Raw genomic sequence first — 14088 nt, 5'->3', positions numbered from 1 at the left:
AAACAGTGTTTAACTTTTACAACTCCTCTCCCTATTCATTTTATATTACATTCCTAAAACCATGTATTAGATTTAAACGTGTCTGCATTTTATTGGTGGCTAATGGGAATTCCAATTTGTAGTATTGGTGACACTGCAGTCCTGATGGGAAGCAGCCTGCAGATAGGTAGTTTTAGGCCACATTCACACTGTTGTGCGTTTATTAAGGTGCAGTACAACAATATGCTATGCGTGCCCATATTGAGGTGCAATCAACAAACAAGTGCACCAAACAATTCTGAAGAAACATTAGACATAGGTACATTTCTGGACCTGTAAGCCTATGGCTCTATTCTTGACTTTGCAAACAGCTGTACATGTAATAACAGTCTTACAAAATGGCTTCATACAATAGTGTGACTATTAGATTGTTACAACATTTTTTTACTCAAGCTGCAATAAGCAGCATACTGCCTGCTTAAAGCGATGGGAAAACCACTGACTTTGAAAAAAAAAATCCCATGCCCATTATTTTTTCTTAAGGTGCAAGTCATCAGCCTGTCATTACAGTACTACTTAGGTCCCCTTCACAGAGGCTTTCCGCCCGACGGACTCCACTTTGCTCAGCGGGGGATCGATCCGCTGATCCCTGCTGAGCAGGCGGATAACAGGTCCGTCTCCCCTCACTGTGCAGAGATGGACCTGTCAGAGCCCCACTGTCCTCTATGGGGAGATGGGATGAAAACGGTCCACATGTGCGTTTTCATCCGATCCACCAGACGATGGAAATTAGGGTTTCCATTCGTCTGGATTTCACAAACAGGATCGGATCATGTCTACCGACACCTGCTGCCCCATAGAGGTGAATGGAGTGTCCTATCAGGTCCGCCTGAAAATCTGACAGGCAGACCTGATCAGAAAGCACTTGTGAAAGGAGCCATAGTGAGTCATTGATCTGCAAAAAGCTTGCAACCGGTAAAGTCTAAACTCCTTATATGCCTGCGTGTTTCAGTTCCGTGGCTCACTAGGTAACATCAAGATAAAAAAGCCTTAAAAAATAAAATAGATAAAAAATAAAAGATGCTCATTAGAGATGGGCTCAGGCGTGATCCTAGTCCCAACCCACTTGCCCGATCCCACCAGGAAGCCGACACTGCACACTACTAGGGATGAGCTCCGGTGTGTTCGCACAGTACATGTGCAGAGCCCACCAGGAAGTCTGCACGGCGATGCGCTAACCACAGGCAGGGAGACATTTCCCAAACTCTACAGCCGCGCATCGAGAATATGTCTCGATGCCTGTGATTAGCGCAGCGCCGTGCTGACTTCCTGGTGGGCTCTGCACATGTACTGTGCGAACACACCGGAGCTCATCCCTAGTGGTGTGCAGTGTCGGCTTCCTGGTGGGATCGGGCAAGTGGGTTGGGACTAGGATCCCAAACACGCCCAAGCCCATTCCTAGTGCTCAGAGAAGCACAGGGGCTGCCATGGTTGACCTAATTTTACAAATACTAAATTTGAGTGCAGATTAGCACATTAGAATATGAGAGTGACGTCAGGACTTCTTCCCTGCATACATATTCCAGGTAACTTAAACAAAGTGGTGTTTTGGATCATTATGACAGCCAGGCAGTTAGAACTTTCAGAAGTAGTGATCAGCCCATGTAGTCTTTAATTATAAAGATCCAGATCCTAATTAAAAACTATAGGCCTAGTTTATTGGATCCTAGTACAAGACTAGAGTTGCCACCTCATCCCTTTAAGACGGAACATATATTAATTACACAGGTTCTGTGGCTAATTAAGGAAGTAATTAAAATCACTTGGTGCCTTATCTGCATTAAATTAGCCACATAACCTGTGTAATTCATATGTGTTTGGGTTTAAAGTAAGGAGGTGGCAACCCTAAAGCCTCGTACACACAATCAGAATTCCATCGGACAAATCCATGGAATTTTTTGTGAAGGGCGTTGGCCGTGAATTTGGTATGCATACAGACGGCGGGAACATTTTCAGCCAACATTAGCGAAACAATGTGGTTTTCCAGCTCTTTAGCGCCACCCTTTGGGCAACTTCTGCTAATGTTGTGTTGTGGTTAGCATTGCTTCCGAGCATAAGTGTTTGTACGTTTTTTTTTTTTTCGAAGGACTTGTGTACACACACGATATTTTGACATACATTTGTTGTCGGACAATTTTAAAGGCATGCTATCCAACATTTGCTGACGGTCGGATTTTTCGACAAAACCCTGCCATCACACATTTGTTGTCGGACAATTTTAAAAGCATGCTATCCAACATTTGCTGTCAGTCTGATTTTCCGACAAAACCCTGCCATCACACATTTGTTGTCGGACAATTTTACAAGCATGCTATCCAACATTTGTTGTCGGTCGGATTTTCCGACAAAACCCTGCCATCACACATTTGTTGCCGGACAATTTTACAAGCATGCTATCCAACATTTGTTGTCGGTCGGATTTTCCGACAAAACCCTGCCATCACACATTTTTTGCTGGACAATTTTACAAGCATGCTATCCAACATTTGTTGTCGGTCGGATTTTCCGACAAAACCCTGCCATCACACATTTGTTGTCGGAAAATCCGATCTCGTGTACGAGGCTTAAGAAAGACACATACACAAAAAAAATCTATGGAAGAAAGGAAATGCATGCAGTATACATTAACATAACATAAAATACAGAACTAATGAACAATCCGAACCATGTATATAAGTGTAGGAAGGACAAGCAAGAGGTTTTGCCCTTACAAACCCATTTATTTCTTTTATGTTCAGTTCTACTTTAGAAAATCTAATTGGTTGCTATAGGCAACATATGAACCTTCTCAGACTATCCCTGCAGTAAAAATAAAGAGAATGGGATGTAACGGGTCAGTAACAGTCATGATTGGAATGTGGCAGTGCTCACATTATAATTGTCACAGTGCAATGACACTTGTATATATAACGGAGATCGGTTTATCCAGTTTTCTAACATAAAATACTTACATGGTCACTGTAAGTTTTGTTAGCTATATACACACACACACAACTATTTATTAGTCTAAATAGAGAAGAATTACACATTGAAGAACTGTTTTGTGGAGCTGCATTTAGAATGCATGCTCATTCAGTTCCCTTTAAAAGACAATGGTGTGAATTGAGCTTTGGGAGTGGTTCAAATACTGGGGGGAAGGGTGACATCTGTGCAGCATGAGAAGTGAGGCTTTGTGTGTATGCTCCTTCTATTGGACCCAGGGCTAGCTAACACAGCGCCGCAATGTAGTGACTATCGCTCCTGCCCTCCCCAATACACTATACTACCATAATGGTATAGAAAATTAAATGGTAGCCCTGTGGAAAAGGTAAAAAAAAAAAAAAAAAAGAAGGGTCTGTTTTAAATGGCAATGGCATTGACAACCATTTCACCACCAAAAGGTTTAGGCCTATTCCCCAATATAAAGGTTCTGACCCATAAGCTGTGTCATCAAAGGATAATGACAGATGTGATGCTATGTTGAAAATGAAGGCTTAACATGCTGCAGGCATAGATGGTGGTATGTGATGAGATGTTCTATTTCAGCAATACAGGTATGCTATGGTAAATTAAAAATCCTCAACCTGATCTAATAAATACCTGTTTCAGCTGAAGCCCAGCAAATAATCAAATCCAGGTCTGCGCTAGACAGTGACGATTGGAGATTGATCGGTTGCTCTGAATTGGCTCTTTCCTTTGACAGTTTTATATAGATCAGGAGTCTGGGGGCTTCTGCATGAAAAGTGCGCTATCAAGAAAAGAGATTGTTGCCTATAGTAACTGTCATTTCTCTAGTACAGGGAATTAATCAGGGATTGTCTGCACACTTTTCATATACAAGCTTGGCTACTGATAGAATATTAATCATGTGTCTAATGTTATTTGTTGGCTTTGATTTGCAATGATACATAAATATATTTTAAAAGGATTGGAATATTTAGTCCTCTTGCACAAGGGAGTTTTTTTATTATTATTATTATTATTATTATTATTATTATTATTATTATTATTTTTTATTACTGATCTGAAATAAGATGCATTGTTGTCTATGGGACAGTGCACACAGCTGAGTACGGATCAGTAATTATTATTATTATTATTATTATTATTATACAGGATTTATATAGTGCCAGCAACAAAATGAAGGCAGACATTACAGTTACATTACAATTTGGTACAAATTTAATTTATTACATTAAATAAAATTTGGCACAATAAAATTACATTACAATTTGGTACAAATTTTATTTCTTAAATGAAATAAAATTTGGTACATTAAAATTAAATTACAATTTGGTACAAGAGGAATCAGAGGGCCCTGTTTCAGCGTTGAGTACAGAGCAGTAAAAAAAAAAAATAGGTAAAAAAAAAAAGAAAATAGAAGAATTTTGCTAGTCTATACATTTATGCACTTTTACTCGCCTATAGTCAACATTACTCAGCTCTTTACACATAGCTTTTGGCCCCTTGCACACAGGCGTCACCGTCACAAGTTCCTGAGTAAATTATGACGCCCGTGTGCAAAGGGGCCTTAGTATTTTGTTATTTAGGCTCCATTCACACTAATGCTTTTTTTGATGCATTTTGCAGGAATGCAAGGACATTTTTTAACATGGTTTCCTATGGAACATGTTCACGTCAATGCTTTTTTTGTGCCTCTGCGTTTTTGGAAAGGGTCAGGGCCTTTTTTCCAGCAAAAAGCAGCGTTTTGCATGCAATAGAATTCAATGGACCTGCAAACATTGCGTTTTTTTCCCCCCAACCTGTTTATAGCTGGTTGTTAAAGGAAATGTAAAAAAATAAAAATTACTGGCTAAAAAAAATAAAACGCAAATCACGGTAAAAACGCACGTCAAAAAACGCAGCAAGCACCGCAAAAAGCATTGCAAAAACGCTCAAAAGCAACATGCATAGGTGTGAATCGAGCCTAAACGGTAAAAACTGGTTGCTGTTTTTGTTAGGACTTCTATGACATTTGTTTGATTATTATTTTTGACACACCACACTAAAATCTAGAATGTTTAAATTCAGAAGAATGACACTTAGCTCAACATGCTTTTTTAACATGTGTGAGTGCACCCGTAAGAACTACAAGTCTCAGCTAGCTATGTAATGCACCATCTGTTGTAGAGTATGCTGAGTTATTGGAGGGTGGCCTATAGCTCATGCCTGCTCTGGGAAATAGCTGCTACTGCTGCAAGTGAAATTCATTGACAGATGCCTTCCAAGAACTGCAACATACTGTGTGGGCACTAGATTGAAACCATACGTGAAACATTTTTTTTCATGTTGGCTTAGTATACATTTTAGGATTCCTGTAGCTATTGGCACATTGCCGTTTCCTGGTGTCTTTCGGTTGTATGCATGCTGCGTTTATGGTGTTTGATGTTACCCACTGCATGTTTTGTTTAATATATTTTTATTTAAAAGAAGTGACCAGGTCTATAGTTAATGAAAGGTGCTTCTTAAAAACGCATGCCATGAATGGATTTTAAACTACTGCATGCATTGTTGTAATGTGGTTCAGGTCACTGGACACACCCTGACAGTTTTCTTTTTAAAGTATACCTAAAGGCAAAACTATTTTGGGTACATTAGGGAATGGTTAAAACCCCTCTCAAGTTTCTCTTTTCCATTTCCCCACTGGAGAGTTTTACCTTCACTTCCTGTCGTGTAGACACAACAGGAAGTGAGATGAAATCCCCCCTGAGTGGTGCCAACAGAACAGGTGTCCTCCCTATTGCACATTTGCTGTCTATTCTTGTTCTGATGGCAACTCCAATGTGGGTACACGGACCGCAATAAAAACTTGACAGTGGTAGTAACCCCTCGCTACTGTATCCAATACTGAAAAATATAAGTTTGGGCTTTAGATAAACTTTAAGTTCTTGTTAAGCTTTCTTACAAACTTTGGTACATGCTGTCACAATAAGGCTGTTTTTATTGCAGGCATTACAATTTACGAGGGTACCATATACCTAATTGTCTAAAACAAGACTGCTCTATAATGCTCTAGAAGACTGCAAGGGAGGATCTTGGTTACTATAAAAAATCAGTTCTTCCCGCTATAGACAATAAGTGTAGTTCTTCCCGCAACTCTTTTCTGTTTCCTTTGAACAACAGCAGTTTTTCTCTTGTACTGTGTAATAAGAAAGTCTAGACCAGCCTTTCTCAATCTTTTTACTCCAGAGTAACCTTTGAAATAAACCCAGTTATAGAGAACCTAGGCTAAATTTTTAATTCACTATACTTACCTGTTCTGCAGCCACTCCTCTATTTGCAGGAGAAAGCCAACAACGTCTGGGAAGTGACGTCACTCAAAGGGCTCTTTCACACGGGACGGATCCATGATGATCCGCCCTATGATGTTCATCCGCTGACACCCGCTATCCCATAGGGATCAATGTATGCCCCTTTTTCATCAGTAAACGGATGGATGAAAAAGCGGACATACGGTCCGTATGTGTGAAAAAGCCCAAAGAGTTAACTTTGTCGGACGCTTCTCCTACACACTGAAGCCACTGCTGACAGCTCAGCCCGGGACTGGACCGATGCATGTGCGGAATAGGTAAGTATAGTGATCTTTTCTTTACAGAGTTAGATAGCTTAGGCCAGGGGTGCCCATCCTTTTGAAGCGTAAGGGCCACTTAAGCAACTTGGTAACAGGTCGCGGGCCTCAATTGGCGAAGAAGGCCCATGTCTGCTCTCTATATGCAGAGATGACACAGCCCACTATACTTTTGCTGATTGGAATGGAGGTAGGACACAAGTTGGTTTACATCTGCCACTCCTTAGAGGTGCATGGAGAGTCCAATTGGCTTTCCTGCACTTTGCAATAGACTTTAGACTATTATATTCTGCAGGTTTGGTGCACTTTCAGAAAGCTCACCAAACTCGCAAGTAATAACAGAAGTCTATGGCTCAGTGCAGGTAACCCGCAGGTTAGCTCTGCACCTTCGGATCAGTTTGAAAGCAGCCCAGTAACCACTGCAGATCAGATATGCCCATACATACCCTGTGATTTTAGTAATAAACAGACCTTTAATAACAGTATTCTATTCCATCCCAGAGCAGGAGGTCGCGGGCCACATCAGAGGGCTCTGCGGGCCACTGGTTTGGCACCCCTGGCTTAGGCTAAGGCTCCTTTCACACGGGCGATCCAAACAGGTCTGACCGTCAGTTTTTCAGGTGAACCTGATCAGAATATCTATTGCTCTCTATGGATCGGTAGATGTCAGCGGACACCTGCCACCATCTGATCCGAGCCTGTACCTTAAAACAGGCAGATAGTGTAGAAAAAGCATAAGAGCTTGCTGCTGTTATACAAGCTGAAGCCCGCGTGAAACACGCCCTCCTTTATATTGGAGTGGCTTATCATGCGATTTGACAGGTCAAATCGCATGACAAGTAACACCATATTGTTGGCAATGGCACTGTTCAAATTGGTGTGACGCCAACTTTGCGGTGCCGCAACGATTTGAAAAAGTAGTTCCTGCATTATTTTTGGCAATTTGGTGTGCGACTTGCATAGATATCTGGTCATGAAGCCGCACAGATGTCTTCAAAGTCGCAATTAAAGTCGCACTGACATGTGGCTTCGAAATTGTACAATTTCAGGTGAAGTCACATGATTTCAAAGTCGCATTCAATGTAATTGAGTGCTAAAGTGACAGAAAGCTGGAGTTAAGCTTTACATGTGATGTCTGCAGCCTCCCCCCTCTCCGCAGCCATTGACTATAGCCAGCACTTCTGGGTACGGAGAAACGTGTGACTTGCTTCTCTCTGACAGTGCACGCCAATCACTAGGCCCAAGCACTGTCAAATAATTTTTTTTTTAAAGGGGGTTGCCATCCGGGCCCCTGGGGACCTCCGGGCCCCTTACAGGTGTACTGCCTGTACCCCCCTGATGGCGGCCCTGACTATAAGTAAAGTACCACTTTAGAATGAACTCAAATTTGACAGCTACGGAAACGTGTAACGTTCTGGAATCTGGTATGCAGTTTAATCACTGATGTCCAATTGATTTAATAAAAAAATCACCAATACTTGCTTTGCAATTTAACCACCTTATTGTGACAAAGAGTACGGTTTTCATTTAATGCCTTTGCTAGAACTAATACTAACATCATCATCCATTAATACCTTCTTTGTTATTGTCCCAATAATTTAGAGGTAACCGATGCATGATGTTAGCGTGCTTGGAATTAATGTTGCCTTGCTTATTCTACTACTCTGTATCAGGGGAGAATTTCGACCGCCAAGCCAGCTTGAGGCGGTCTCTTATTCACACTGACACTGTGGTAAGACGTCCAAAGAAGGTCAAAAGGAGAAAGACTATAACAGGAGTCCCAGACAACATACAAAAGGAGCTAGGTATGGCTCATCAGATCTGTATTCCACCAGCAACCATCATCCTCATTGCTCACCACTACCAGCCTAATTACATATATCGCCAGCCATCAAGCAATACAGTCTGATAGCCTTCAAAACAGTGTAATTGTAAAAAAAAAAAAAAATTGGTTACAGTCATGGTAAAATGGAAAGTTTACTAACTACTTACACTGAAATATATCACTAAAGTGTCATACTTACATTTCCTTTCCTGTTGTATTGTTCTGACCCACATTAATATCTGAACTCTAACTAATATCAACTACCAAATGCCGTTGAACTGTCTGGTGATGTGCTGTATCAGCTCTGCTCTATGGTACTGTGGCAAGGGAGAACATATGAGCCTAGCACATACTACTCTCAGTGGTGTCTGTGTGGGTTTTACTCTACTGTAACCTATCCTAAAATTGGCATGGTTTGTAAATACTGTATGTGTTGAGCATGAGGTGGTAGTCACTGGTTTGTGTGTACAGAAGTAGTCTGTAGCTATATTAGGTACTAGGAATTAATCATTTTTTATTACCCTTGCTATTTTTCTGATTTGAATCTTATATTTATAGTTTTGAATGAAACAGTCAAGAGGAAAACAATGTAATCAATGACAAATAATATTACTTGTTTTCTCTGCTAATATATTGAAACCGGGGCAACTAATTTTGCTACCTCTAAAGTTTTTCTTCGTTTCTTGACTGTCCAATCGTATTAGGTACGTATTACGTACATTGCATGATGTAGTGCTGCCATTAACTTTTCAATCATTAGCTGTTGAAATCGGAAATCATTTTTGGTTGTTGAATCATATTACTTTACCTAATTTTGTGCTTCATAATTGGCCTAAATTGTTTACAAAGCAACAGAAGCAGAAGCATTTAGCAATTCCTCTTATGCAGTTCTAACTGTTTTCATTCTGTTCCAACAGCGGGTTCATGCCAGATAGGTTTCAGAGGACATTCAATGCACATACCGGAGAGCTATAATGCACTGGACAATCTAGAGCCATGCCTCTCGCCATCGCAGCGGTCTGAAACAAGGGACTTCAGTTGCCAAACTGAAGAGATAAAGATAGTACCTCCCTCTGTCCGAAGGATTAGAGCCCAGAAGGGACAAGGCATAGCGGCTCTAATGTCTAATTCTTCTGGAAATATGTCCACCCTGAGCGACCCTGCAGGATGTACTTTACGACCCAATGGCGATCTGAATTTCCGCAGTTTACCAAGGACAGGAGCTCGGGTCTGCCTGCAGTCCCTTGAGGAAAGGACAGAAACCACCAACAGGATAGAAGATTCTTTTATTACGTTGCCACGTCAGTTAAGCAAGTTGCAAGTTGATGACAGTGTTATTCACCTCAGGAATAACCATAGAACTGGAACACTCTCAAGGCCAAAATCCCAAGAAGTCCGGGGCTCAGAAAGAGAAGTCTTTTCAAACCCAGCGTGTGTGGTTTCCCCTCATGCAGCTTACTCCACAAGTGTCATCCCCAATGCCATGTTGTCCTCTTCTTCAGAAGTAATTGCTATTAACACATCTCAAAGCAGTGGGCAACTGGACCTTAAACCAACATCCCATGGGTCATCTTCCAATAGTAAAAGTGTATGTCGAGAGCTCAGTGTCAACGTTAAGGGTGATAACCGCTTCTGTAGTGCTAAACGGAGTGAGAACAGTTCATTGAGGCATTCTCAGGCCTCAGATGCAATATCACCAGGTGCCATGATGATTATTAACTTGCGTGATAATCTAATGCCTCCCAACAGTACAAATAGCTTGAACAATTGCCCACAAATGATACCATACAAAATGAATGCTGCCTTAAATAGCCACCCACATGACAGTGATACACACAGTGAATCAAGCTACTCAGATGGTCGACAAAGAAATGGGAGTATAACCAGCAGCATTAACAGTGCAGACCAGTGGCCATGTGAAACTAGGGAAAATGACAGTAATGTCCCTTTAAGGAAACCATCATCCGCTGTCTCTGGCTCTCCTATTAGTAATAGGAGCACTTGTAGTTCAGACAGGAAAGCTGACTCCAGCTCACTCTATTCTCTGGACCATGATGGCTACTACACTTCAATGCACATGGATTCTGGAGTTGGATCAGGTAACCAGAGACAACACAATGGTGTACAGAATCTCCGTCACAGCGTCATCAATGTCATTGATAAGAAAGACACTCTGAACCAGGATGATACTTCAAGTTATAGTGACAAATCTCTTACCCGCAGCATATCTCTGAAAAAGCCCAAAAAACCTCCTCCGCCTCCGTCTAGGACAGACTCTCTCAGGCGTCCACCTAAGAAAGACCTACAATCTAATGGCCAGGTGCTTAATGAAAAGCTTATTGCCACTCTCCAGCAATCATTGCAGCTAAACTTGAAGAGTAAAAGTGGCAGCTCACCATCACAGAGTCCATGCAGCGACTATGAGGATCCTTGGGTGCTGCGATCTCGCAGTCAGAGCACAGTAAGTGCAAGTAGTAGTGGGCTGTCTGCCACAGCTGCCAACATGTACTCTATTTGTCCTGTTACTCCCTCTCAGAGTGAGACAAGCAGCATAAAATCTGAGTATGCTGATCATTGGAGTTATTACATTGATGAGCATCCAAAATCGACATTGCACTCCCCTAAGAAATTGTCACATTCTTCTGAACAACAAATGCACAGTGGCGTATCCAAACCAATTAATGCATCACCTGAAAAGCCTTGCAGAGTCACTTCACCTTCTAGTGGATATTCAAGTCAATCGAATACCCCAACCAATCTAACACCTGTACCACTACTCTTGAGAAGTATGTCTCCAGGAACTGGAAAAAATAAAGTGAAGCCCAAAGTGCCTGAAAGAAGATCTTCTCTGATCTCATCCGTCTCTATTTCTTCATCATCAACTTCTCTTTCGTCAAACACATCAGACTCTGCACAGCAAACTATCAGAAAAGCGACCATGGTTTTGCCATCCTCTCCAACACCCCCACTTACACCAGACCCACCCCCTCCACCCATGATAGATATGGTTGACAATAGTACTTTGCCACCATCTCCGATTCTCCCACCTCCACCTCCAGAGGCAGCACTGTTTCTATTACCTGGTGACAATATGTGGCTATCACATTCAAAAAATACTGACAAATATACACAACAGGCCTTTCCCCCACCAGCTCTTCCTCCTCCCCCTCCTCCTCTTCCCACTTTGCACTCTAAGGCTGCTCCCAAAGTTCCCCCTTTTAACACAGAATCACTAAGCTTGAAAAAGGAGCTCTCGCCACAAAGAAAGGACACTTTACTGGTTAATCCACGAAATAACTCCCCAAATAAACAAGAACTAATAAGTCCAATAGCTCCTATTATTACTGCTCAGGCACTACAAATGGTGCAGTTGAGGTCTGTTAAAAAAACATCACAACTAGAAGCTGAAAATATAGCTGAGCAGGTGCAAGAGCCAAAATTTCAAAATGAAACGTCACCCTTATTTTCACGGCCATCTTCCGTGCCATCTGTCTCTTCAGATCTCAGTTACAGTGAAAGCATCCGAGAAAATAAAAATCTGAACTTGCAAGATGAGCAGCTACAGTACTCTTATTCTCCGAACAAGTCAGCTAGATTTACTACTGTTGAAAATACGAGAGGTGGATGCAGAGAAGAGGAATATCAGGATTCAGCACACAATGGAGATAAAACTATGTTGTCCAAAATGTCATCGCCACAAGAGAAAGCAAGTACTTCCCAAAGTCCGCCAAATGCATCTCCCAACAAGAAGCCTCCTCCTGTTTCAAAGAAGCCCAAATTGTTTCTTATCGTTCCACCTCCGCAGCTTGATTTGGCAGCAGAAAAAATAGCTCAAGTCAAAGAAAATGTGAGTAGCATGCCAAAAGCCTCTGAGAAGGATTCTGTAAGCGAACATTGTGAGGAGGTAAATGGCCGTGTAGCAGAAGAGAACAGTTCAGAAGAGTCTGTGAGTTTGAATTGCCAAGCCGGGGAAGAGACCGTGTCCTCCTGTAAAGTTGGGGAGGACATCACAATTTTTACTCCTGCTCTAGAAAGCCCAAATCACCAGGAAGAGGAGGAGCAGCCTACAATGTCTGATGAGGCCAGCGTCCCAGATGGCAAGAATGGGAGCACAAACCGTGACCCAAATATATTCCAGGAAGATGAAAATGGTAAGAGAAGTCATTTTCCTATACTATCCCACCTCTTTATGGAATAATTTTGCTAGTTCCTAAAAGTATGACAGAGTTTTGTGCATATACTGTGTATGGGTGTGTATATATATATATATATATATATATATTAGGGATGTTGCTGATTAAAAATGTTGTGTTCGACTTAATCGTTTTTTTTTATCGATTGATCAACTAATTTTGATTCATTATAACGCACATACATTTTTCGGATCACCACCATATATAGTCCCCACTGTAATATGCACAGACATCTCCCCCACTCAGGGCCGATCCTAGGGTCACAGACGCCTGGGTGCAGAAATATTTCTGGCGCCCCCACATGGGCGTGGTCATCTTACCAACTCCTCCCCTTTACACATGTTTCTATGGCTACGACTCAAACACAGAGATGCTCCCCTAAGAAGTCTTCATTAGTGTCCCCCATCAGAGTCCCCCCCAGCAGTTGCCCCCCATCAGAGCCCCCTAACAGCAGGTGTCCCCCATCAGAGTTCCCCCCAGCAGGTGTCCCCCATCAGAGCCTCCCAGCAGGTGTACCCCATCAGTTGCCCCCATCAGAGCCCCCCCACAGCAGGTGTCCCCCATCCAAGCCCCCCCACAGCAGGTGTCCCCATCAGAGCCCCCCACATCAGGTGTCCCCATAGATCAGTACTTGTCCAATAGATCCCTGTAGCTCGGGCGCGCTGGGAGCAGAAGCACATTACAGGGGGCGGGGCATACGTGGCATCTTTGGTTACTTGGAGGGTGGCATTCAGAGAGCATTTCTGGGAGTGCACGGGATGATTGGCAGCAGCTCCGGCCAACCCAGAAGCCTCTCATCACACCGCTTATGGGAGAAGAGCCGACACACGCAGAGGGGGCGGGGCAGACAGGAGACTGCTTCATGCACACCGGACAGAATTTATTAGTGGAGCCTAGTGGCAGAACGTGTTCCGGTAATAGGCTCTGCTGTGGTACCCAGCCTGGATTCCAGGGGTATGGATTCCGGATTCTGGGAGGTATGCGCTCTTAGTCATAGCTCTTGAGCTATGACTAAGCATTAGTTGTTAATGCGAAACGCGTCAGCTGTCTATCCCACTGTATGCTGTTGTGTGCTGTGCATTTTTTCCTTTTTACAATAAAGAGCACGTCTTTTTTCAACAAGACTTTTTGGAGTGCGGCTGTCCATCCATTCTCCCACCTGCTTAATGCGCTCTTGTCAGTTGCCAGCAGAGAGAGCAAGCGGGATGGGGAACCGCAGCACCCACTACATGCGCTCTGCCTCTGGACCCAGACAAGGAGGAGGGAGGGGAGCACTTTGGAGCTTCGGCGCCCCCACCTCTGCGGCTCCTGGGTGCGGAGCACCCCGTGCACCCTGCCTAGGATCGGCCCTGCCCCCACTGTAATATCCACAGACATCTCCCGCACTGTAATATCCACAGACATCTCCCCCACTGTAATATCCACAGACATCTCCCCCACTGTAATATCCACAGACCTCTCCCCCACTGTAATATCCACAGACA

At 42.9% G+C, this 14088-nt stretch overlaps 1 protein-coding gene across 7 annotated transcripts in view; it reads left to right on the top strand.

Annotated features, from left to right (window-relative positions):
* Window positions 1–14088, top strand: part of NHSL1 (NHS like 1) — a 286410-nt gene that overhangs the window by 260939 nt on the left and 11383 nt on the right. For 5 of the 7 annotated variants that reach the window (XM_040350522.1, XM_040350524.1, XM_040350528.1 and 2 more), the window contains exons 5-6: window positions 8260–8391; window positions 9329–12562. In XM_040350522.1, coding sequence (XP_040206456.1) covers window positions 8260–8391; window positions 9329–12562 — 3366 coding nt within the window. Of the gene's footprint in view, window positions 1–2773; window positions 3573–8259; window positions 8392–9328; window positions 12563–14088 lie in introns of those variants that run through there. The other 2 variants (XM_040350529.1, XM_040350526.1) reach the window with 2 other exon arrangements.

The sequence above is a fragment of the Rana temporaria genome, chromosome 4, assembly GCF_905171775.1.
Source record: "Rana temporaria chromosome 4, aRanTem1.1, whole genome shotgun sequence".
In the NCBI taxonomy this organism is placed as follows: Eukaryota; Metazoa; Chordata; class Amphibia; order Anura; family Ranidae; genus Rana; species Rana temporaria.
Note: the sequence above shows the minus strand (reverse complement) of the source record. Positions and strands in the feature narration are given on the sequence as shown.